The sequence below is a fragment of the Ammospiza nelsoni genome, chromosome 7 (assembly GCF_027579445.1).
Source record: "Ammospiza nelsoni isolate bAmmNel1 chromosome 7, bAmmNel1.pri, whole genome shotgun sequence".
NCBI classification, from domain to species: Eukaryota; Metazoa; Chordata; class Aves; order Passeriformes; family Passerellidae; genus Ammospiza; species Ammospiza nelsoni.
Window position 1 is genome coordinate 19518662 of NC_080639.1, and position 26522 is coordinate 19545183.

A 26522-nucleotide genomic window follows, 5' to 3' on the forward strand; every position below is an offset into this window, starting at 1 on the left:
GTTATTAGCTAACGAAAAGGCAAATCTTAGCAGAGGTGTGATTAAAAAAGTCTTCTGATTTAAAAGACCTTTGAAAAGGAGAAAGAAGTGGCCCAGTCCATCATGCAGAGATCAGGGAATAATTTAAATTGCTCTAAGAAAGATTCAGTTTAGGCATCGCTGAAGCTTTCCTCGCAGTGTGGACAGTGAGTTGCCAGAGAAATCTGGTTCCTCAAGGATACACAAGGAATCTGTTAGGAGTGACACTGCTATAGTGTGCATGTGGCTTGGGGATGGACTCAATGCTTTCCTGAAGTAGTTTTTAGCCTCACTACATGGTACTGTGCAATTTGTGAGGACAGAGGTGATCAGTGACAGAGCTCCCGGGGCAGTGAGCCTGGACAATCTTTGCTCCCGAGGGACAATGACATCCAAAAGACATGCCCAGCAAAGAGCCCCCAAAGCTAGAGCCTTTCAAAACTGCTGCAGTGAGCTCTGGCTGCACTAGTGATTAGTTGAAATGCAATAAAATGGAAACACAGGGCTTGGACTGAGTTTGCTACAGAAAGGCAAGACATATTTCAAAGGCAGAGCGATGTAACATCAGTTAGTTATTAGGAGACAACAGGGTTCCAGCAACAACTTCCCAACAGAAAAAAAATGCATTCTGTAAGGGACAGACACAGATTGGCTAAAGACCAAGATTGTTTTGTGAATCTTTACAATCCTGGATCTTTCATTAAGGATTGCTTGGAAAGCACTTAAAAAAAAAAAAAAGGGAACTCCCCCTTTAAAACAGCAGAGTGTGAGGAGAGTGTTTAATTGACTTAACACATCCTGGTATCTTTGAAGAATTAATGAGACTAAAGTACATACATGTGGAACAGAGGTCCTTGATGATCCCATTTTTCAGGACTTCTGAATAAGGGAAAATTTATCAGGCAAAGAGCTCATATAAGCAATCCAATTACAATAGTTTACAAACTATTATGCACCTCCTGGCCACAGGAGTGACCAGTCTAAGTGCTCTTAGCTTTCCTTCAGTGTGAGATAAAGCAACACAGCAACACCACACATAGTTTGCTGACCTTCCCTGTAGGGCAGGAGGTCATATGGGTCTAGAGGGTGGAGAAGGGAAAGCTGCTGGTGTTGGTAGGGGAAAGCAGAAAATTATTATGAGAAACTGTGGTAAAAAGGCTTTTTGCATTAACATTAAAAAACTCCTTATCTGTACATTTATGGATTCACATTTGAGCCATTCAAACAAACCCTTCACAAAGCCAATCACAAAACTCCCTATTTAAATTGGGGTGAAGCAGAGAAAGCAATAATTTTAGCCTCCATTCCTTTCAAGATTCAAATATTTATGCATGAGAGCAATATCACAGATTTAAATAGGACTATTCATGTGTATAATTTTATGCACACGTTTAATCTGTGGAGAAATAGGCCTTAGATTTCAAACTACAGGGCAAGGCCTGTCTTTATTTTAGTGTTTCTTACATCACTGAGCAATATGCAGACAAATAAATAATAAAACGAACAACAATAATAGTGACCTACTATGAGATCTGTATTTGTCAACTTATTTGATTCTGCTTAATAAAATCCAAGAACATCTCTTACAAAAATAGATATCTCTATTCCCCTTGTTAAATAGCTGTAAAGGGATGTCTCTGAATCTTTACATATGAATGAATACTTTAGATCTACAGCAATTTGGATCAGTAAAATCAAGTGATGAAGGGAACTTAATTTACTATTCTCAAATGCAAACATAGGATATGTGTATTGCAAAGAACTAAGGTGAAAAAAGTAAAAGCCAATGAATCAGGTTTTTTTTCACATGACCTCAGTGTAGCTCATCTCTGAACAGAGAACAAGTTTCAGTATTGACTGGAGTTAACTACAGCATGTTACCAGGGTGATCAGATAAACCTGTGCACTACTGTTGATCCCTTTATTTTCAGCTGGGGAACTGAAAAGAATTGCAAGTAACATCTGTTTTCCTGCTGGCTGCCAAGGGGATCCAGAACAAACAAAGGACAAAAGCCACACGCACATTGAAAGGTGTCAGCAGCAACAGCCACCTCACTAAGAGAGGTCTGTTTGGTTTACATCCTCAGTATTTACCACTATTGGTGATTTATGGTCTAATCCAAATCCTACTGAAATCACAAGGAAGTCCCTAATTGATTCAATGAATTTTGAGCCAAGCCCACAGCATCTGATTCTCCTAAGTGTTTCTCAGGGAGCAGAGCATCTTTAGCTCTTACTGGTTCCAAATGACTCCTGATGCCTTCTGACAACTGATATTTTTGAATATCTTTGTATACATCTCCCAAAAGACTTCTAGTGCCCTACCTGGTACACATAGGAAGAAATAAAATATACAAAAAAAACCCCATTCCCACAATATTGGCAAAATCATAGCCAGCCAGCAGGATACAGCTGACAACAAGGCAGAGTCCCCACTGCCCCCCCACGCAACACCACCCACCTCACCATTCTTTCCCAAGCTTTTGGTAATGTCATCTATTTGTGCTGCTTCAGAATAAAGGCAGAGATAAGAGTTCCAAAGATGGTGTAGAGATGACTTTTTCCAATACAGGCCATTATTTCCAGCACTACAGAATAACCATATAACAGGGATAAAGTTGAGCATACAGTATCACAGCTTTTGGAGTGTATTTTCAGCTGGAAAACAGTCTTGGATGGAGTATCTTGAAGTTAACTCCATTGGTCCTATTTCCAGCTGCAGTGAAGAGTGTCTATGCAGACTGCACCAACCTCTGCTAGGATACTACAGGGAAAACAATATCCTTATTGAATGCAGATTGCTGAACATGAGAGAAACAGCTGACCAAAGATCTCATCATAAAAAGGTCCTTTGGAAGACATTTTTGTCAAAATTTGAAGGAAAATGTAATCATTATTGTAGGAGTTCCCCTGAGAATAGCCCGGTTGGTCAGAGCATGGTGCTAATAACATCAAGGTTGCAGGCTTGTCTCCATATGGGCCATTCACTTAGGAGTTGGACTTAATCATCCTGGTGGGTCCCTTCCAACACAGAATATTCTGTGCTCTGTGACTATACTAACTCATACTGGATCTCTGGAATAGCCCTGTGTAGAATATGCTGATATATTGACCAATGCTTTTTATCAGAAAACAATCTATGTGATGACCCCTAACTCCTGAGGGTGAATGGTCCATAAGAAACCCTGGCATACATTCCCTGCCGTGGGGACTTCTGATGGCTGGGACATGGAACCAGCACTGAGCCCTGGGTCCCACCCAGACTGTCATATTTAATCACAGAGCCAATCACTGAATATTCTGAGTTGGAAGGGACCCACAAGTATCATCAAGTCCAACTCCTAGATGAATGGCCCATACAGGGAGATTCACCACACCCTCTCAGAAAACAGAAAAAGTGGAAATAGAAATGCAGTCATCACTCCTATCATGTAAACAATTGTAAACAATTCATTCTCCTCTTCACTCTCCCCACAAACATATGCAACAGCTGGGAGAACCAGCCTGTGCTTCACAAGATAGCACCAGCACTCAAAAAAGCAAAGTACCTGCTCACATCTCCTAATTGGAAAAGTCCGAAACTGACAATGGCTGACCTCATCCCAGGTCTGTAGGGAACTTCACAATTAACAAATACTTGGCAACTAACAAAGGACAAATTATCCAAAAAGATCACTTGTTTTAAAAGGACCGGTCTAGACAGTCTCAAATTGTACTACCAAAGGATCTTCAAGCCACCCATGCTCACGGAAGACAACTATTCTAATTTCTTAACAAACATCTGTAAACAGCAAAATGGGGAGAATGGAAAGGTACTAATGGATGAACACATAGTCACAGGATGTTTGCAAGATTAGGGAAGAAAATGATCAAATTTAAAAAATCTTCTGAGTTTCATAAAGCTTATAGCACCTGTAATCTAAAAACTGATAATCTAACTACAAACTATCTAAACCAAACAAAATAGGCTAGTAGAAATTGTCAGGGCCAGTGGTTAAAGACAGCCCAGTTTTATTCTGGTTTTTTTGACTGCATGACCTTACACAAATCACCTAATCACAGTGTGTTTCATTTTCCTCTTTCTGGAGAGAGGAATACTAATAATTTCTACCTTTGTAAAATGCTTTGAATACTGTCAGCAAATGAGCTACTATCAAAATATTCAGAGTAATGATGACTGGTTTAAAATCTATGTTCTTTAAATGTAATACAATACAATAGTGAAGACTATGCTGTATTTTAAAATACATTCTAAAATTGCTTTTCTGTAGTAATCTACATTTTTTTAATAGCATAAACAGGAAAATGTGTTCTTTAAATTCTTAATATGCAGTATAGCAAATTTATTTTAGGAAGTTAAATTGAATTCACATTATTAACACTTCTACAATGTTTCCTCGACAAACTATAAATGTCCTTCCTTTTAACACAAAATGATTCAGCCATTACCAAAAATGACACTTCACTGTGAATGTCAAAGGGAAAAAGAATATTGAAACAGACTATGACCAGTGCACAAAGCCCCCCAGAATATGGCTAATGATGTCTTATTTTCCCGTCATTTTTCTACTTCTCTGCTACAATGAAACAGCTGCTATAACTACACTGCCTGCATTGAATAAAATGTCAGAAAATGCTAACTCTGCTGTGAGCATTCCCAATATTCTGGGAGAGGTGTGACTACAGTTATCATAACGAGTTTCAAGCCAGTGTTGTCAGGGTTTCTCTCTGCTCCTGCATTTCTTTAACCTACAAAAGAATAAAACATTTTTTTGTCTCTCATGCAAACTACTGGTTTCTTTGCGTCCATGGTTTTAAAAGTATGCTTACCTGAAACTGCTTACTTCTTTAGAAACAAGTTATAATGACAAAGACTTTAAAAGTACAATAAATACCAGGCAGCAAGGTTTCCAGTTTTTAAGGCCTGTCTCTCATTCATGATCTAGGCACACAGCATCTATTCAAAAGACAACCTAAGGGATGATGAAGACATTTCTAGATAACTTTTTAACTTTGGCAAGCATACCTTCAAGATTCCCAGAAGGTATTCTGTCTAGAAAACAAGATTGGATGGGCTCTCCTAGATTTCAATTACATCCAGATGCCAGAAGTGCCTTCTGAGGATGAGGTAGTGAAATTTTAGGTTAAGTGATTTCATGTCAAATATAAGGGCACCAAAACCTGGAGGTTTGAATTATGAGTGAAACAGTGAACCTGTTAAAATTAGTGGCAAAATTCTTGACTTCAGCGTAGACAAAACATTACCCAAGTGAGGCAAGAGGACTACTGCCTCCGGGGTGGCAGCAGTTTATGTATTGTGTGATCCCCATTAGTCATTGCACCTCTGAGTGTCTCAACCTCTCCATGGTAAAATGGGGACAACACTGTCTACTCACAACGTCAGCAAATGATGAGAATAAGCAACTGAAAACACTGCTGAATGCTGCAACTGGAATCCTGGAAGTCTAGTGTCTACAAATTCATGCTGGGAAACTTAAAGTTATTTTGAACACAGAAAGGAAGAGTCATCAAAGTGAGACATTGAAGGGCTACCTCCTGAACTCCCTGGGGAGGTCAGCAACAAGGTAAAGCCTCTGGCAAGTGGGCAAGAGAAGTTAATTTAAACCTGTTTTGTGCTTCTTCTGGTGACTTCATGTTCCTTATTCTCCAAGTTCATGACAGTGCATTGTGTCAAAGTACATGAAATGAAGAAACATTGAATGAGTGCAGCACATGAGTCTCAGAGTCCAGCTTCCCTATCTACTCCTCTTTCTTCTTTCTGTTATCTTCTTCAGAAATAATTTTTTCTTAAAAATACAACTGAGAAGGAATAATCTAACAACATCCACTACAACACCTTCTGATGTTCTACTTCTCTGGAGATTTTTATTGATCTATATTGATGTTTTCCATCTACATGGAATACATTTCCTAAAAAGGTAAAGGATTGTTTCTGCAGAATATGAAAATCAATAGAGGAAAGAAATCCCAAAATGATTGCTTGATCAGAACACATTTTACAAAAAGCAAAAACATTCTTCTTTCAGCCAGATACTTCTCTACTTCAATGGTTTTAAGTCTTCTGTCATAAACATTAAAAAAACCCATCAAGCACTGGTTTAATTTACATATTTGTGTGTCAGTAGAAAAGATATGTATTCTGCTCTTGACAAATATCCACAAAACAACCTTCTTATCTTCCTTAAAACTTCTATTTCCCTTGGTGTCTACAAAAAGCTTGTCAAAGTGGTGGGTGTTGATGTGCTAAACCATGCTACCTACCCTATCTAATCCAAGTTTCTCAGGCTGTGTAGGAGAAGAGCTTTTTTTTCATTTTATGGTAAAATCCAATTGTGGTCTCACACATTAAACTAGCATGAAAAGAAACCATAACTGCTGTATTAGTTAATCAGTTCGTTCAGTGCTCTTTAGAGTGTCAGTAATTGCATTGATTAAAAACATACAAAGGCATTTGGAATCAAATTATTGATCTGAACAAGACAGATCAATATGCTGTTTTTCACATTAATTCCATAGTGCATTGGGAATAATCAGTAAATAAAATACTAATATTGACTTAATGTGCATCTGTGTGAACAGTAGATATTCTCTGATTAAACAGCAGATGAGTAATACTTTTAATTCCTGTCAATTACAACAAAATATTATTTTAAATGGAAAATAGTAAATATTTCATATTTGCAAGTTTGTCTTCTCTCTTTCTAATTTTCTACAGAGTTTGCTGCTGCCTAACTTGCTACTATATAAACCAGGCCTGTTCACATTTTTTCTTAATTTTGAATTTATCTCATCTTCCCTGATTAACAAGTGAGGAATAGACATTTCTAAACATACTCTGAGATGCTTCTGTTGCTAAATGAATCTTTATTGCAACTTGAGAAAAAAACTAGCTCCACAAATGCACACAGGACACTGCAGTAATTAACCCAAGATGGGTAAGGAGAGGCGAAATTACTCTACCTGACATTTTCCCCAGCTAACCACATCTCTTTACATCCCAATTCACCACAGCGTGTTTCTGAAAGAGATGACCTCTTTTTACCTCTCTCAGTATGTAGCCCAAGCTGTGTAAATTCTGTGATGTCTGGCTTTTAGAGATATCACAGAACTAGCCCCATCCTTGTGAAAAGAAAAGCGCCTATTGTATGTATTTTGTAATTTATCCCCTTTTCCCCATTTCTCTTCAATGTTGGCATTGATTTTCATATTATTGCTAAAAGTATTGTTTTCTCCAGCTGAAATTCTGTTCCTGCCATCTGTCAACAACTCATCCCCTTTCTAAACATAATCTCAAAATCTTATTTGGTTTCATTGACTCTTAAGTGACTCTTAGTGGGTTGTATAAAGGATAACAACTGTTGCATCACATTAAGCAAATAATGAAAATGAAGATTCAGTGAGAAAATGCTGCTCTAGAGAAAGCTACTATAAAGAGTGAGGATGGATAGAGCAGTACTGGAGGTTTGTGAAGACATAATCATAATTCTCCTGCTAAGGTACTGGCTTTTTCTCCATCCAGTTCATATTTAAAGTTATTAAACAAAAAGGTTATAAATAATTTTGTTTACTAAGATAAAAACAAGTGTGTCTGAGAAATCCTAATTAAAAGCAGTGTATCAATCTGTATCGGAAAAAAGCAGAGGTCTTTTTATTTTGGAGCCTAAATTAAATATTCTTTTGATTTCTTTACTATTCAACTCAGCTACATGTATTTGTATTTCCTCACTAACTGCTATCTTTAATTTTAAGACAGCTGCAACACTGATGATAAAGTACACAAAGATCAAACACGTTCACAGTCTTGTGCCAAGCCTTCTTTCAGGAGGAAATTCACGAAGAGAATAAATAATGAAAGTCATAAATCATAAATACCTCAACAGCACTTTATCCTTAACCTCACGGGTGCTAAGAGTCCCAATTACATTTTCACCTCTGCTGTAGAGATGCGGCATTTTTGCCTCTGCAATTCTGACTTGGAATGGCTCTCAATGAGCCCCACAAACTGGACACTTGTGGTGCTATTTGTGTGCAGCCAGCACAACAGGCTTCTGCTCTTGACTAGCTAACACAGAAAAAGAAGAAAATCATTGAACAGCTTTTTCCCACTATTTATTAACCTCTCAAATTTTTGTCATCCATATACAAGAAAAAACAATGCTGCTAAATGATCAGATCAGACACATTGATTACTTCTTACTGGCTCAGAACTATAATTGACTTTGTGGAATACCAATTTCCAGCATGCACTGCAGGACAGGCAGTCAAAATGCTCTGTGAGAGACAATATGAGTGACTAGAAAGAATCTGATTTTAAGATCACTGATCCAATTTTTCTGCCAAACTTGAGAAAATAATTACAAGATTCAAAAGAAATTCCTTTTGCTGTTTCAAATATAAGTGCCAAATGTGTTACTTGTATACGCTTGACTTGTCTGAAGACATGAACCTTGAAAGGGACTATCTTTTTTCTCAGTATAATTACCCACTCTTCCTGCCTTTCAACTGCAAGAGATAAATGGAGTACATGTGCATGTTTTTTAGGGGCTGGGACAGAATCTCAAAGAAAACACAGTCAAGAAGCAAGAGTCATCAAATGTGACTCCACAATACATATTCACAGACTGCCCTTGGCAGCAGTGGCAGAGAAGGTAGCAGGCTGTGTTCTCATACAAGTGGAACTGAGTGTGATGCTCCTGTGGAAAGATGGTCCCACACCTAATTCACAGTAATGAGTACTTTACAATTGTAGTATTTTCTAGGAATTTCTGTTATTTTTTCCATTATTTAGGTTATTTATATAAACCACAACAGCAACACTCATTCAGCTAGGCAAGAGAAGTCTGAAAGAAAAATGTCTCTCTAGCCAAACAGCCTTCCCTGTGCTACCCCAAGTACCTCCACAACCCTTTTGTAAGGTTAGTCAGATCGGTCAGTACTTGATTACACTAATACACTGAAAGAGGTCAGCAGTGTGACTTAGATCCCCAACAAAATACAATTTTAACAAAGAATTACATATCACTTAGTTTTGCATATTTCTACTGATTTCTGAACTTCCTCTTTCCACTCCCAGTGTATTTTAGGAATATCGCACCAAGGACTGATCACAATAAGCTCCTATAAGAAAATTTATTAGAAACATACAAACAACCATGAATGTCATGCCTTATGATGTGCAAAGTAATCCAGCATATTTCTGTCTGACAGTCACTCTATTTTTTCTCTGACTGAAAGCTCTTTGTAGCAGAGTACTCCATCCCTGCTTTGCCTCAAAGCACCCAAAACAAACAACAATTTCATGGCTTTGGAATGCACAAAAACTGCAATAGAGTCTGAATAAAAATAAAAATAAAAATGAAGGGCAACATAAGTGGAGAGCATAAAAATAACAATGATTACACTTTAAGGGGGCTCTTCATTCAAAAAATACTGTGGAGATTAATATATATTAATATTCAGATGCAAAAGTCATGAATCTAAAAACTCACACAAGTTAGCTCAGGCACTGACTTGAGTATTTGGATTATTCTGCTGGTAACAGAGGAAGTCTCTCTCTTTCCCATACTGCTCATTTTTCAGCTTTTCATTCCTCCCTTATGATAAAACCCACACTACTCCGACTTGGATCTTGCAGGTAGTTTCACTGACTCAGAAAGCCATTGCAGCTCTCAAAGCTTTTCCAAGCTCAGTGTTCCAGTCCTGAGTCAAGGGCAGTAGCTGCTTCTGCAATGTTTTACAGCGGTGACAGAAAAAGGGAGGCTTCCTCTTTAGGAGCTGACAATTCAACTGTACTATGTTATTGGACACTAGTCACTATTTTTCCCATTATTCATCTTCTTCCAAGAAATAAATGTAGCAATTGTTTACATTTTAAGACTGAAACATACCTACATATATTTGGTACTCTGACATTACTACTCTTAGAAAAAAAGGATGAAATTTAAAATAGAATATTCCTTTAGGTCCTACAGCTTGAAAAATTCTGCCCTTTTTTCCAAACAGTTTAATTCATCCACCAAGAGAGGTCTTGCCTCCATCTCTTACCACTCCCACTATCATCATAGGCAATGCTATTTACTGTTAGAACCCCCACAATGAAAACTCCTCAATGAAAGAAACAGACAGAACGACCAAAATTTTTTCATCCAAATTCATGAAAGGGCTTCAGGAATCCTTGAAATCAATTAAGTATGGACTGAAGAGAATTAAGTGGTCTTGCCATGTACACAGGCAAATACACAGCAACCTGAACTAAGGATTTTCTTTCTCCACAGTGCCACGCTATTCATTCCTGTATAGTACTAGATCAATGAGAACCACTCCCCACATCCCCAGGTTTCATACTGGGGTTACTCTGGCTAGTTCTGTATTGGTCTGCTCAGTCATATGATTAGGCACAGCAGAAGAAACCATTTCCAGTACAAATTGTCATTAGGACCTCCAGAATTCGGGGTACACAACAAAACCATGAATCACAGATATTTCATAGGTTATCAGGGAGTTGATTAACGTAAAAGAACATGGGGTGTTGCAAGCTTTCCTTTGAGGTATTGCTATTCACAAAGACACTCAGAAGGGAAGTCTACAGCGCTGTATCATCTACTTGGCTGAAACTGGAGATATCCAACTTTCCCTGGCAGTTCTGCAACAATTTATGCTAAGTCTACTTAGGAAAGTCATCAGACTTACTGACAATTTTGTTTACATTAAAGAGCTCTGCTGACATATAAAGAACTTCACATTTTTCATTATGAAGTTCCTTACTAACATACAAAAAATGTATTTTTCACAGACTCCTACTCATCTCAAATTCCTGTCTTTGTATTTCCCCAGCCATAAGCTGTCATTGTGTGACTCATTGCCAGGGCCTATATGCAGAGCCACTGCACTAGCCAAATTGTTAGAGGCTGTGATAATAATTGAACCCTAAACACTTTCACCTAGAGAAAAATGAAGAACTTGAACAGACTTCTAGGCAAATTACTTTTATATATGTAAAACTGGTGCCAAAATATCAGAGTAACCCTTAAAATTAATGGGTACAGTTAGGACTGCACAAAGACATTATTTAGAAATATTTGCATGTAGTGCTTTCATGAAATCACTTCAACAACAGAAAACAAAAGGGAATTATTTTTTAATCCTATGCAAATATTGTACAGGAGAACTGTCCTGTGCAGAACCCAAGTGAGAACAGAAAATAATGCACATGTATCACTGGGCAGCTACATAAACCCTCCACACAGAAAGTAAGTCACCCTTTAACACAGTTTTCATGTGTATGCTGGAGATAATACAACTTTCAAACAAACATCTTGCAATTGCACTTTGATAGAACAATACCTGCTTTCCTGCTCTCTCTCTTTTTTTATTTTTTGGCTCCCAATTTCATGAGCATGTGAAATATTTCCCTTAGAATTCTGCTAATACTCTATCAAAATCCGCATTTAACAATACACTGAATAGCTCAATAGGCTTTCCCTTTGACAATGGTCATCCAGGAAAAGTAAACTGAAATATAGGGAGATCAGAAGCAAAATTATTGTGTTTATTTCTAGGCAATGTTGAAATTGCAATACTTTGAAGATTAACTCTTGATTATGGCCTTCTCTGTCCACTCTAAGATCTTTACGATATAATTGCACTAAATGCATTAAGAATTAATAAAAAGAAAAAATACTGTTTTCACAATCACCCCCATTATTTAAACACATGAAAATCAACACAGTACCTATATCTTATTGAAAATTCAGTAAAGGAAAGGAATCTCTATTTTACCACATCATATTAGCCAGGAAAGCAGACAGATGAAAAGGTGACTTTCACAGAAGTATTGCAGCACAATCTATAGGAGCAATGGCATACAAAATACCTGAAAATAAATCACTTCCAATAAGCTTCTAGTCTAGAGGATTTGGACACATTTCATGAAAAACATAAAGGGGATTTTTCAACCTGTAAGTTTCACAAACTCAATCCGTTTGTTTTTCAAATATTACTTCGTGCACAAGGGGGAGCTCCTGCAACTCTATATCAAAATAAAAACCTGCAGGCAATATAGGGAACATAAAGGAAATACGGCATGAAAGATTTCAGAAAAGAATACATATTCTTCACCCAGTAGCAACAACTACTGTATGAATTTGCACTTTATCTGCTTTTGTCTTCTGTGTTCAGCATGGATTCCTCAGTACAAAGGAGATGAAAAGCATTTCCGCCTTAAAGGATGTATGCTCTCAATGAAGAGGGAGCAAACTCATCTATGTTTTAAACAGTCACTGAGGTGAAGTTGTACAAAAAGAAAGGTAGCATGGATTTTGAGGTAAGGTGTTGTTTTAATGTAGTATATCACAGCAAAAATGTATGGGAGCAGGTAATCAAAGTCTCTACTGTAACAAACACAGATAAGAGAACTTCATTAACACTGCTCAGTCAGCCCCCATTCTTGAAATACTCTGCTTTTGAGCAATTAATTTTTTAGCCTTCTTTTCAAGCAGAATTTTGTGTGGCATCTTAAGGACGTAGGAGTTCTTTCAGCAAACTGCAATATCAAGATTCCGTTAGGGAAAAGAATATAAAACTTCATCTTGGATCATTAGAAATTTTTTACTATCTACTACTTGAATAAATAACTTACAAATCATAAACTTCTCTTCTTTCTGTATATCATTTCTACGCTTTCAGGCATCCACAATTTGCAAAGGAGTTTAAGACATTTGATGATAGCAAAAAATTGCATTCAGCACCACAATCCACAAGAGAGTGGAGATTCATGCTCTCAGTGGGGCTGTGCCCTCTGTCCTTATCCACTTTAATTCCTTTATCTCCACAACTCGTTCCTCCAGCACCTTCTTCTTTCAAACTGCCTTATATCTCCAGAGCAGATGGGCTACTTCTTGTTCCTACCTGGGTACCAGTAAAGGGTCTAAAAGAACAGGGGAGACAACTCTGGCTCTCAATCATTGTCTGACTTTGTAACAGTCAAATATTGCTCTAGCAACTAAAAGAAGTCCTGGAGAGAAACCCCACATGGTTAGGCACGGAGACAGGAAAGCCCAAGCAACCCACCAGCAAACACAAATGTGGGAATTCTGTGCATGAAACACCCAAAGCCTGAGTGCACAAGTTTGCAGTGAAACTGCACCAAGCCTCTGGTGAGCCAGTTACAACTGACATTTTTCAATGTTTAACAATAAGGTTATTTTCTAGGGGCTCACAAATGGTACTCCTTACTGGATGAAGAAGCCCCAAAAGCCAAGCTTCTAGTCCAAAGGACAGGATTCCCAGTGGATAAGTGGAAAAAGCTATTTAGTATGTGCTATGTATTTTCTTCCAGCTCAATGTCAGACAGGTTTGACCCATTTCAATTTAAAAATCAGCCAGGAGCATACTCTCAGCATGGTGAATTCAGCATAAACAGTGAAAAAGTGGCCAAATTGTAAGAAGACAGTCCTGTAGTGGGGAGCATCATGCAACCCTGCTGCCAGCTCTGCTGGTAATATATGGCAGCAGGACCACTAACTATTCTGTCTGCATGCTGGAACCAGGCCTCCCCTGCGTTCTAAGTACTCTTCTGTATCTTTTCCAAAAACGTATTTGAAATTATTATTGATTTTGTAATTTTGTCTTTAGGGTTGCATTCACCTCACATATGCAACTTGACCCCATGGGAATTTTCAAAAACTAGAGTGAGAGAGCCCAGTCTGTCCTAGTTAAAAAGACTGATGCTCTGTCATTTTCCCTTATGTAAGACAGCATTAAATTGACTTTGTTTCCATTCCCCAAAATATAACTAGGGACAGTAATATACTCCCTCTCAGTATTTTATGCTCAATTTAACTGCTATATTGCATTAAATGATGTGCAATAATGTAACCCCAAATGCAAATGAATTCACATTTGGTAAAAAGAATCTCTTTGTTGCTTTCTCCTAATAGAAATTTTTTTTGGTAGATTTTAATGAACTAGAAAAACCAAACATCCCCATATGGTGAGAAAATTCCAAAGCATCTATTAAAAGAAAAATCTTATGTTACTCATCAAATACTAATAGATGTGACAGGAGAAAAAAATTAAGCTATGAAGATGAAACTCAAATAATTAGCAATTATGGAAAAACATCTACTAGAGTACTTGTAAAAGACTCACCACAGGCTAAAAAAGAAAAACATGCATTTCATATTTCCAGAGTGGAATACATTAAGCTTCATCTGAAGGAAATTATTTACAGTTATAAACTTCCCTGGAAAATGAAAACAACACATACACACTTTGAAATAAATGCATCATGATCAGAAGTATTGAAGACGTTATCTCTTTCTGCCTAAGAGTGCAATGTCTTTTTACCATATGAAAGATTTTGAGGAACTTTCTCTGGATGTCAGAAGGTTCCTCGTTGAGTCCATTTTTGAACACTACAGAGTAGTCTGCAGGCCTCTCTGAGCTGTATTTGCTGCCTGCCTCACAGGTACATTCTGGCCATCTAAAGCAGTCTAAAGATGTCCTGAAAGCATTTCTCTTCCCCTGGATGAATGCCCTTCCCTGATGCACTAGCCATTTTGGGAGTCATGCATCATGCTAAAAATAAGCAAAATATGCAACATCTAGAAATACAGCACTGTTTTCCGGTATCTTGATTTTTTGTTTTGAAAAGCTGTCAACAACTCTGGGAATTTGGCCCTGGAATTCCAGTAACTCCCTCATGGTTCACCAGACTGCAGGGCATGAAGGGCGACAGACATTTTGTGTAAGCACTGTAACAGTTGCACAGTTTAGAACTGCAGGAATGAGGTTTGCATGCAGTAAACAAAATACTCACACATATTTATCTCTGCTGCATTTACCTTTCACTGAACATAATTAAAGAGAGCTGCGGTCATATGGAGAAAACAAAGACCTAGAATTCATGGACCATTTCTGTGCTGCATAGCTGCTTCTGCCACATTTGCTATGGGACTGTCTGAGCGCCTCCAGGATGAAACAAGGTGACAAGTATTTGTCACATACTTACTCACTCAGCTTCTCTCCAGAGAAATGTGTACAGTGTGGGAGGGAGAAGGATGTCTGTTTTACACATGGCTTGAAAAGAAAGATAATATGGTTTGCAAAGGACTTTGTTCTTGTAAAAGTCACTGAGCAGTTTGAGCCTGCCCTAGCCAAGCTCTGTCTCCTACCCAAGAAATTATTTTGTACAGGAAGAGCCCTGTTGTGCTAGAAAAGCCCAGCTATTGGCAAAAGTATTAATCATTAAATTTTGTCCAATTTATAAAATACTTTGTACCTGAAAGCGTTTACCACCCTCAGCTGAACATCACTTCCCATTACTGCGGGGATATTATCTTCTAGGGGAGACAGATGTTTTTATCTTTTTACCTTTACCTGTTACTTCTATCTGCTTCAGAAAACACACACATCTTTTAGTTTGAATTTTCCACCTGGTGCTTTCCTTGGGGAATCCAGCAAGATCCCTGACCTGACTTAATTCCAAGTGTACCACTGAAATGCCAATAACCTAAAGAGGCACTTAGACATAATTCATAACTGTTACATAAAATTCTTACAGAATCCAAGGTGCTAAGTATCTAAGAACAATTACTCAATGCATGGAAAAATATTTATGTTCCTACAGGAAAAGGTTGTGTCCAGAACTAGTACAGCTAGTGAATAAGGCTCTAGGAAAAGGAACTGCATACTGTTACATGTATACATTAAATAAAAGCTAAATGTGACAATTAAAAAAGGTCAGTACTCTTGAGGAAACAAGACAGACAGAGACAGGGAGAGGTGGAAGTAGTTTTTTTTGCATTATGGAAACACATAAAATATTCCTTGTCTTCATCTGCTGCTGTCAAGAGATGCTTTTTGTGCAACAAAAATACCTTTAACCTTTTAAAGACATCACACAAATGCATCCAATTAAACTCCCAGCATCTGTTTATTAGTCCAACTTTTCTATTCCTGCCCTACAGAAATTCTAGAAGTTATCAATCTTTACAGCAATGCCTGACACTATTTCTTCCCACTATTAATCTATATATATACTCTATCCCACTATTGAAACTGGCACAGAAATATTCATGAGTTCTTTCATGTGGGTCCTCATCTAGAGAGGCTGAAGGCACAGAACTATTTTACAAAGGAGAGCTGGGATGTAAAGCTGCTCTCTGAACATAGGAGAAAATTCACCCTGAGCAAAGGGCCAGAACAATGCCTATGCATCAATTCAGACTCAGGTACACCTTAAAATAGGATTTGATAATGAATTTTACGATCCACTGGTCTTGTCATAGCACTGCTTTTCTTCCTTATCCTCAGCACCCTTCCAACAAAGGCCAAGAAACCATACTGTAACACAAACTTGGGTAGCAGTACACTTTGTAATAATCCTGAACCAGCTGCTTTTTTCAGTTAAATGATACAACATCTGAGGCATTCTTATAATTTGTATACTGTACTCAAATGCATCAACCACATGCTTGCATTTGCACTCACTAATTTTCAATTGAATGCTGAATACTTTTACATTTTTCATAACCAAATTCTACCCCTCAAAAAAAAAAAAAGGCACAAAATTGTGATTTACCTTATTACAGTTTTTAGAAACTTGGCAAAGAGCACTGTTTGACATACTGTCTTTATCTGGCATTCCTAAAAAAAGAATACAGAAAATAAATACATACTGTACATTCTTTGAGTGACAGTGAAAATATTTATTAGTAGAACAGCAAATTTGAGGGTTCAATACTTTGAGAACACACACATTAATCTGCAATTTTTAAAGAGCAAAACATTTATTTAGAAAAAAGTTTCTTGTACTGAACACAAAAAAGACAAAAAGCTAACTTGGGTCAAAATTTTTAAACAGCTTGTTAAGCACAGTTCTTTTCCAAAATTTAGTATCTGAAGCATGTATACAGGAGTTATTTATGCTTTTTCATTTAACATTATCTGTATCTCAGTACCTGGCAGTCAAATGTGACACTGAGCTTGCGTTAATCAGCATAACTATGCTATTCTATACTATTATCCTGCAAAGAAAACATATTGAACATCTAACATAGGAGAAGGAATTTGCAGATGCAATTGCCAGCCATCAGATATTGTCCTGCCTGGCATCCAGAGAATCCCTGGCAAATAAATTTTACATAAGTCAAGAATTCCAAAGGCTGCCCTTGGATTCATGTCTACAGCACTCTCCCACAGCTTGACATGTTCTCATGAGGCAGAGACATACCAAAAATTATTTAGCTATGTAATAAAGATAAGAGAGCATCATGTTTACTGCAAGCTTAAGCACTAACCTGGATTCTCCAGCAAGTTGTGTAGCCCATCCTAACTAAGAAAAATTGAGACAGTTTGTTATATTTATTTTACTGCAGGACTCATGGGCATGTTCCATGGTTCATGTAACACAAGTAGTAAAATGCTTCATGACATCATTCAGTATGTTTTCATCAACAGGCCTGGGTCACAATGCAGATTTTGGTGCAGCTCTGTGTACACTTGTACACAGCTGGGAAGGCAGTTGTGCAGGTTCCAAAGCGTCTTCTACTACATGCAGTATTAATGCAGTTGTAATACCAAATGGAATTAATTTTTTAAAGTTCAATACCCAAGCCTGGAGAATCTCCATCTTCCCCTTTATTTCCTCTTCTCATTTGCTTGCCCACCACCTCATATCTAATATCTCATACTTACTGTCATTGTTGGAGCCAGTTTCCATAACACCATAAGGAGGAGTGAGAAGTCCAGACATATACTGTCGATATTTCTGAAAGACAGCAATGGCACACTCAGTCAGGTACAGATGTAAAAAGCCAATCAAGGAATATGTGCTATTTATTCTTGTGTGTCCTGCCTTGTGCTTCTCACACACACATGAGATATGAGACAATCAAACATGTCTTTACTCTTAACACTACAAGGTCTGCTTTCTTGACTGAAGTACACACTGCTGTTATTTCAAAGTTGTGCTAAACCAGTTCCCTCTTTCATCTTCCCCAAAGCATGACTTTAAGGTTTCTAATAAATCAATGTTTTACTTAGCTGTGTGATTTCCCACAGATTGTTTTAAAGCTCATTTCAAATTACACTACCTATCTGAATCCAAGCTAGAAAGCTTCTTTATTATAGGAATGGAGATGAGCTAAGGATTCATAAAAATCATGTACAACAACAGTTTTGGTGTCAGATTTGGAATATACAGGATGTAGAGTGAAAACTCTAAACATTTAAACCCAAGACACTAAGTTTGGTATTCAGAAACTACAAGGCTATGAAACACACAGACCTCACACCTCATATTATGAATATCTTCACACAAAAAATTAGCAGCTGAAACTTTGTTACTGTAAAAATAACATCCCTTATACCACCATAAGCTATGTAATTGTAACTGATGTCAGCACCTGGTATTTTTCTTCAGTGAATGCTGATGACATGATCAGTAAGGTTCAAAACTCTGTCTAAGGCTTAAGAAATTCACAGAAGCAACAAAACTAACACCAAAGGAAAAAAATTGTCCTTTTATCAAATACAAATCATTTGGCAATTAAGAAACACATTTTTGTTTCAAATCACACTATGTTACTGTCATGATTAAGGATAAACAATTATAATTCCCTTTTGGAACTGCCAGAAAATACGCTCATGCAATAGGGGTTCTGATGTTCAGCATAAATAAAATTCTTCATACAGTCTTTTGGGTGTGCAGTGAGCTCAACATGAACAATCAACCAGCTGAAATCCATGTAGGTGTCATCTAAGCACACACAATAATTGAGACAGTGCAATAGTGCAATTTTAATTTAAAAGTTTTATCCTTTGCTCTATGGAGATGTTTGGATGTATTCACTTTAAAAATGTTGCCTGTTGAATTTTAACAATGCTTGATTTATCCTTCATACATTTATTTTTCTTGGAAATGGAAATGAAAATATCATTAATTCTAGCACTAGAGACTGAATGTCTTGCATTCTAAACAATAACAAAAGCTACAAAGATTACATTAATCTTAATAATCCAATCCTATTTTTAGACATGCTATTACATCCTAAAGCTTAGTAACATATTATTTAAATCTCACCCATAATCCAGCTGAATACTCGTAAAAGCAAATCTATGCTATATCCCTAGTCAGTCACACAAAACAAATGCTATTTCATTTGAGGAAACTCTCCTGTTTTCTTTCTCAGACCATTCAGTTCCCATATTCTGCATCCAGACCCATGCCTGAATTCAATGAGAGGAAGAACATAAGAAATAATTATTTTCTCAGTTCAACTAGTAAATCACACACATAACCAAGGGAAAAAGTAATTTTCGTTGGCCAAAAGAAAAAAAAAAGAAAAAAAAAAAAAACAAACCAAAACAAGAAAACAAAAACCAAAACATAACCAAAAGTGTTTCCCAAAGATTTGAAATAACATTTTATTCAAATAGTAGATAAATGTTTTGTTCCACCTTCTACTGAATTTGATCTCAAAATGTAATTTATAGATGTAAAATTGGAATTTTCATTTGGGACAAGATAAAAACAAATTGTATAAGATGTTTTTCTCTTCTTCTTCATCATCATTTAGCTGATAATAATTTCTTTGTTCTGTTTTTCCCAAAATAGTATTTTCCCAGAAATACATTACTAGTCCACATTTAAGCCACTTCTACAAGGAGCTTAAACTGTGGGAAGAGAGTAGTTTTTTCTTTTATTTCCTATATCATGTCCACAGCCATCATACACTGCATGGCATTTTTTTTCTGATTAATTCTCTGATATTTTTCCTGATTATTCTTCTTATGAGACACAACATAAAACATAGCATACAATTTCCAAAAGATATGAGGGCCCATCTTCAGAAAAAAACCCTACAGGTAGAGTAAGCCAGAATTAGATACATAACTTTAGAGGAGGCATCTAATCCCATTCAGGCACAACTCATGCTCAGGACACCAAAGTTCACAGGAGCAGACTCCCGATACATAACGCAGGAATTCGGTATCGCTCCCAAGGATGTCCCCTCTGTCACCTCCTGCATGAGGGTCCCACCCTGCCCTGGCACCAGTCCACTTATGAGTCTGATACAGCAAACCCTGTGAGCAGTGCTGCCTGTGAAGGAGCTCAAGCAGCATTAGCAGAAGAAGAAATAATTCAAGGCATGCCCTCAGAAAGCTCAGTTGTTCATACTCCTCCAGGGCACCTCCGCAAAAATGAAACTTTCTTCTATATCTGGGTATCTCTGGAGGGAAGGCTGATTCAACTGCCTACACATGGTCTCTCATGAGGATATCTCAGTGGGTGTGGGCTGACATAAAAGGTATAATTTATGCCTAAACTTGTGTCACCACATCAGCCAAATTAAATGTCAAGGGAAACTTATTTCGAGAAGTCAGGGAAACACTGTTTGCTGGGAAACCTAAGCATGCAAAGACAGACCTAAGTAATTGCATAAAGATTTGCCAGTATCAGATGGAATAATAAAGTTCCAGGCATGAGATCAGTGAAAGCTGAGATAATGAGACCTATCTTGTTACTATATTGTCTGTAAATGAAAGTAAAATTCAGTAAATAAAATTATATTCATAGGCGGTATTTAAAATCATCCTGAAGATTAACAGACAAGATATTTACAAAAGGCTTTTGAAAATATCTTCCACAGGTAGTATGAAGTCTGGAAAGGCTTTCCGTATGAAAGACAGGAACAATTATCAAATCATCATACGCTTGTTTATTACCAGAAGTCTTCAAGTTTTGTAAATCCGACATGACAGCAGTTTTTAAAGCTACATTCAATGACCTATTCACTCTGTCTTCAGATTTCTACCAATTTATAAACTCTATCATGCAACAGCAGAAATAACAGACAATTCCTACATCTAATCTGACAGCATGAGTAATAAAGACAGTATTTTTTTTCCAGTTGCTGACTGCCTCATACCCATGTAGTGGTGAAAATTAACACATTTTGACCTTTTCAACCACTGCTATGGCCTAAAGCAAAGAAGACTGGTGACAAGAAACAGTTGGGGAGAGAAGAAAAGGAAGAAACAGAATCACCCACTTGCCCTGCTGGGAAGGTGCTGTGAGGGAATGGCTTCTGAGGCCACTCGCTGTCAGGTTTCTCAGTGTGTTTCTTTGCATGCTCAAATTAAGGCTTTATTTGTAGTTAGCTGCAGTTTGTCTCGTAGGCTTTCAGGAGTACAATAGGTTTTCTTCAACCCAGCGAACATAATTAGGTATATTTTTATACGCTAACGTTTAGAAAGGCAATTACTATAATTGTGATGCAAGCTATCTCTAAATTCCTGAAAAACACTTCTAGCATACATAAGATATATAAAATATGTCTTTGGTCTTTGTGGTTAGTCCTTTCTCTTCTGCTGCTAATAGTGAAGAGCTAATACCTGTTTACAAACATTCCAGAATAAGCCAGGTACATGCAAAGAATATAGATGAGCCTTTGTTATCCATGTTCACTGTGTAGCAAAACCCCAGGCACTCTAACAGGAAAGACACAGGACTGATGAAGGGAAGAGCCCCTGGGCATAAAGATTTCAACACAGTTTCTACAGCAAATACTCCCCAAGGGCAGCAGTTCTGCAGTTGGCCAATAAGGGCTGTGCACTAAGGACCCAGGCAGTGATGGTCTGTAGCACTAGGAACTCGGGCTTCTGATGCTTCCCCACACCATGGTCAATCTACAGATCCAAGGAATCTGTGGCCAGATACTAGGAATTAAGTTTCTTGTACTGGGGACAGTTTTATAGCCCTCAAAAGGTGCTTGGTTCAATACATGATCTTATTTTTTCCTTCTTTCACCTCTAGTCACAATCTCAATCACAGTGTCATTTTTTACCATTTCTACTGCCTCCTTTTCCGCCTACCCCTAACTTTGAACAGAGAAGGTGACAAAGCAAAGCCTGCCTAACTTGCAAACTTGGGAGTAACACAAAATAATTAATTTCAGATACAGAAGTCCTAAGCCAAACATCAAGGTGACCTTTCCATGCATTTTTCAAAACCTTGTGTAATTATTTCATCAGATGCTCTTATTGTGACTATTGCCTGAGGTCTGCAAAACTCCTGTACTAGCTGTCAATACTTCTGCAATGGTTTCTCTTGGGGAATATATGCTGTAGCTTGACAATGTGAGCCAGCTTCTCTGTTTTCTTTTGACAATAAATAATTGATCACTGATGCTCTCAGTACAACTCTATTCTTCCTCTATGCTGGCAGTGAACCACGTCCCTCATGAGCATTACTCACAAGGGCATGCCACTCCCGTGGTGCACTGATTCTCCTCTTTTCTCCAGAACAATGAGGAGAGAAGCCCCTGACAGAAAGAGCCCATGAAGATTGTTGGGCCTTCTTTTAACTCATCAAATCAAATGGAGATTGCAAAATCCAGACTTTTGCCCTTAGAGTTCATACTCTGGTCTTCACTGAACTGATGGGTAAAATCTCAGGTCATCTGCCTGCTGTTTGTGTCATCCAACAAAAAGTGCCTCATGTTCCTAGAGATTTTCACCCAAAAAAATCACCCTAGACTGATTATCACACTGATAGTTGTTCTTCATCCCAATCTTGTTACAAAGGGGAAAACAAACAGCACCCTTGCTTTTGCCCAAAAGTATGCGCTGAGTTCCCCAACAGACTCAGCCTAATTCTGACTTCAGATACTGTCTTCTTCGTATGTTTACAAATTACCAAGTGTATTTCCTCTAAGCAAGTTCAATCAGAAAATTTCCATGCATTTCAGGTCAATGCCACTTAACTGGCTATCACAAAAAGACCTAACCTATGGCTGTTTAATACTAGATAAAAAAATCATTGTTTGAAGCTGGTGCTTTACTCTAGAACACCAAGTATCCTGACTATTGCTAAATGTCTGCCTTTGTCATTAACAGAATATAAACATTTGCTGTCATCAACAGCACTGGTAAGAGAACAGAACTGAAGTATTTCTGAAGGAAATTATTAAGACTTATTAGGAAAATACAATGCTACAATAGGAAAAATGTATTTTATTTCATGGAAAAATAGAAAATAAGCCATGTGAAGATCTCACCACAACTTACTGAACAGAAACAGATTGTTTTGTATACGTCACTCTATCAAGTCATTAAAATGTGATAGACAAGGTCTGAAATAGCAGAAGTGAAGCACTACTTGGTCATGTTCAGCTAAAATAACTACAGGAAATGCCTGTACCAAAACTGCTGAGTCCTGATCCCAGAATAGGTACAGCTTATGTAACAGCAGATGAATCTGCATCTTTTCCACTTATTTACCATCTTCACAATGTTTCTGCACAGCTCTAATCAACTACACTTTACTTTACACCATCTCTTTATTTTGGAGACATGTATTTTCCTGTCACATTTTCACCTAAATCAATTTACCATGCTTGAAAAGCTCTGTGTGCAGTATTTGCTTTATCACAGCACCCCCTTGATATTTCGTCAAGAAGGAAAATGCACCCAACTGTCTGAAATCATGCCAAATAGCAGACTTGGCTACCAGATAGAAAGCCAAAGATAAGACTGTACCACAAAAAATCTCATCCAAGGAAATTAGAGTATGAGCACTGAATAAGCAAATTATACAGCCTATTCTGTTCCATCTAATTTAAATATAGAAATGCCATCGTACAGCTCTCCAATTCTGTCTCCTAGAGAAATCCACTCAGGAAATGCACTTGGGTGGTGACAGGACTTGGCTGGGAGGGGTGGGAAAGATTGCATACACTTAGAAGAGGACAAAAAAACCAAATTAAGAACAAAGAGTCCATCTGATTTATGTGTTTTATTTTACTTCAACTCTGTAAACATAAAGTAGATAATATATTTACAGGAGAAAATACTTAACTGTCTTTAACATCAGGTTCAAGTTTTTGAAAGGGGATGAAAAAGCTTTATACATTTCCATATTTATTTTTTCACTGTGATATCTTTAAAATCAAATGACTATGTCACCAACAGTCCTTCAAATTTAATATAAGTTCACAAAATAAAGATCTGCTCTCCTTTCTTCCTCTTCCATTATCACATGTAGGAGAGAAGCATCAAATCATACCTAAACTGGAATCAGCTGAACAACACAGTGACAGAACAGAACCTCATTCCTCTTCAAACTGTTCTGCAACACTAAGAATTGTAAACCTGCATCTTTATTAGCAAAGCCAGCAGATACATCTCAAGAACGAAGAGCGGAACAACTCAGAAAAATGTGCTGTTTTACCATAATTTTTCTTACCACTACGGCCAACGTTTAAACTTACATTAACAGGACTTAGATGAAGCCAAGTCTAGAATCATCTTTTGGGTCAAGCACAAGAGGAAGAACAATTTCCTAATATTCCAGGTACAAAATAATTCCTTTTACCTGCAGACAGCCACACCTCTTATTTTCACATACACTATTATAATGAGAAAAGAAACAATGATGTGTTCTTTCAGATGATCTCAGTTTGCCAGACAGGTAACAGGAGACTCACAAATACAGGATGATGCTGGCTTTGTTCAGTTCCTCACCTGGGCAGCTACAGGCTGCCTCCTGCAGTTTTTCCTCTACATTGTGTGCACCCCTGACTGATCTTCAGCAGTTTTCTGGAGCAGAGCCTCAGCTGAGACAAAAAGTCATATCTCAAAGAGAGATATGGGGAAAGTGCTTTGACAGAACGGTAAATTCTGTAATTGTGGCAACATAAGCATATTCTGATATCTTCTGATAACATATCTTAGCCAACTATCACACTGGAAAAGCAAGGATTGTGTGTATTTAGCAAGCTGGAAGTCAGCAAGAACCTCTAAACCAAGTTGCTGTTTCACCCTGAGACTGCCACCTTGAAAGCACAGAAGGCCTGATACATATGACCTAGATATCTTGGCATGAATGTAATGAAACAGACTTCATCTGAAAAAATTAATGAGAAACTAGGTGTGTGCTTCTGAGATAGAGAAAAACTGGAAACCTCCCACTACAGGCTGTGTTCTGACAGTGGGCTGAAGTCACACTTCTCTGTAGTAAAATTCTCTAAGTTCACTACAAGGTCTCTGCAGTAGCTAAGTCTTAAAAATAGGTTTTAAGTGCAACTGAAATGACACAGTGGCCTTATGATGACACTGTGCACAGCAGTGGCTTTATTCATGGTTATAAACAGTTTCTTTTCTTCCCTCCCATTACAAATATTTTTAAAAGGAGATTTGAAACAAAGAAAAAGCTGGTGAGCTGATCTGTAACTCTGCTTTTCACATTTATAACCTCTGAACACAGACGTATGTTCATCTAGAAATTTTTCTGGAAGGAATTTTTTTCATCTGGAAGGAAACTCTGGGTTAAATATTAATTCCTCTGCAATCAATATAAACCTCTAAAGTAGTTCAGTGGGGTCAATCTAACATTCCTTTTGCTTCTCACAGAAATAAGCACACATCAATGTCCAATACTCATCTAACATCAAAGGCTTCCTTTTCATGGATAATTCTCCAAACTGACTGTTTCTATTCAATTGTGCATAACAATAACGAGGATATTTAATAAGTGTAAATAAGTAAACAAACAATTTCCCTTGTAAGATTAATCTTTCTTCAAAGCTTTTTAAATATTATTTTGATTACAGAGTGAGCTGCTTTAAAAGCAGTTTGTACAGCTCACTCAGGAGCACTGCAGAGAAATCAAAGCAAGTAAAATACAAAATAAGAGAGAAAACTGTAAAGACAAAGTAACAATTATATTTCAGGAAGTATGACTGAACACAGGTGATTTCTTCCAGTGAAAAGCATGTATTCTGACAGAAAATCACTCACAATCACACTGGTATCACCCAACAGGAACCCAAAATACATGGGCCTCCAATTCACCCAGCAGTCCTTGCAAAGGCACCACTGCAATTACCTTATCAGCATAATCTCTCAAAGGCCAAACTACTCCTCAAATCTGGAATCCCCTTCATGCACACTGTATTATAATATATGCAGGAATTCACAATAATTTTTCAGCTATTTTGTAATACAGTGTTTAGTTGCACTGTTTTACATCCACATTTACAGTCCAACATGTCATGGCTCTCAGGTCTGAAGTTCCCTACAAAAGACCTCTTCACAGCCTAATCTCTTTTTGTACAACAGCATCTCTTCTGAAGACTTCAAAATGTATTAAATGGGAATGACTAATTTTTATCAAACTGAAGTGCAAACATTGGTAACAGTGATTCAGCTGTGCCATAACATAAGGATTAAGTAAACTGCATTAACAAACTGCAATGCAACAACCTTATTTGGATGGGGCATTTTTTCAGGCTTTTCCTACAGACTGACATCAGTGCAAGTGATTTCCTCAAGTGACAGACAATTTATTTTGCTGTCAGTGCTGCAGCTCTGACCTGGAGTCCTGCTGTGACTGTTTGTTGTACAACTCTTTCCTTAGGCAAAAAGTAAAGTAACAGTATTCCCCTTCAGCTTAGCCCTAGAAACATTTTCAAACTTCA

The 26522-nt window shown here is 37.5% G+C and overlaps 1 protein-coding gene across 3 annotated transcripts in view; it reads right to left on the reverse strand.

The window, feature by feature from the left end:
• RAPGEF4 (Rap guanine nucleotide exchange factor 4) overlaps positions 1 to 26522 on the reverse strand; it is a 142788-nt gene that overhangs the window by 59900 nt on the left and 56366 nt on the right. For all 3 annotated transcript variants that reach the window (XM_059475808.1, XM_059475807.1, XM_059475806.1), the window contains exons 5-6: positions 17737 to 17809; positions 16622 to 16686 (exon numbers count right to left, since the gene is read on the reverse strand). In XM_059475808.1, coding sequence (XP_059331791.1) covers positions 16622 to 16686; positions 17737 to 17809 — 138 coding nt within the window. The remainder of the gene's footprint in view (positions 1 to 16621; positions 16687 to 17736; positions 17810 to 26522) is intronic.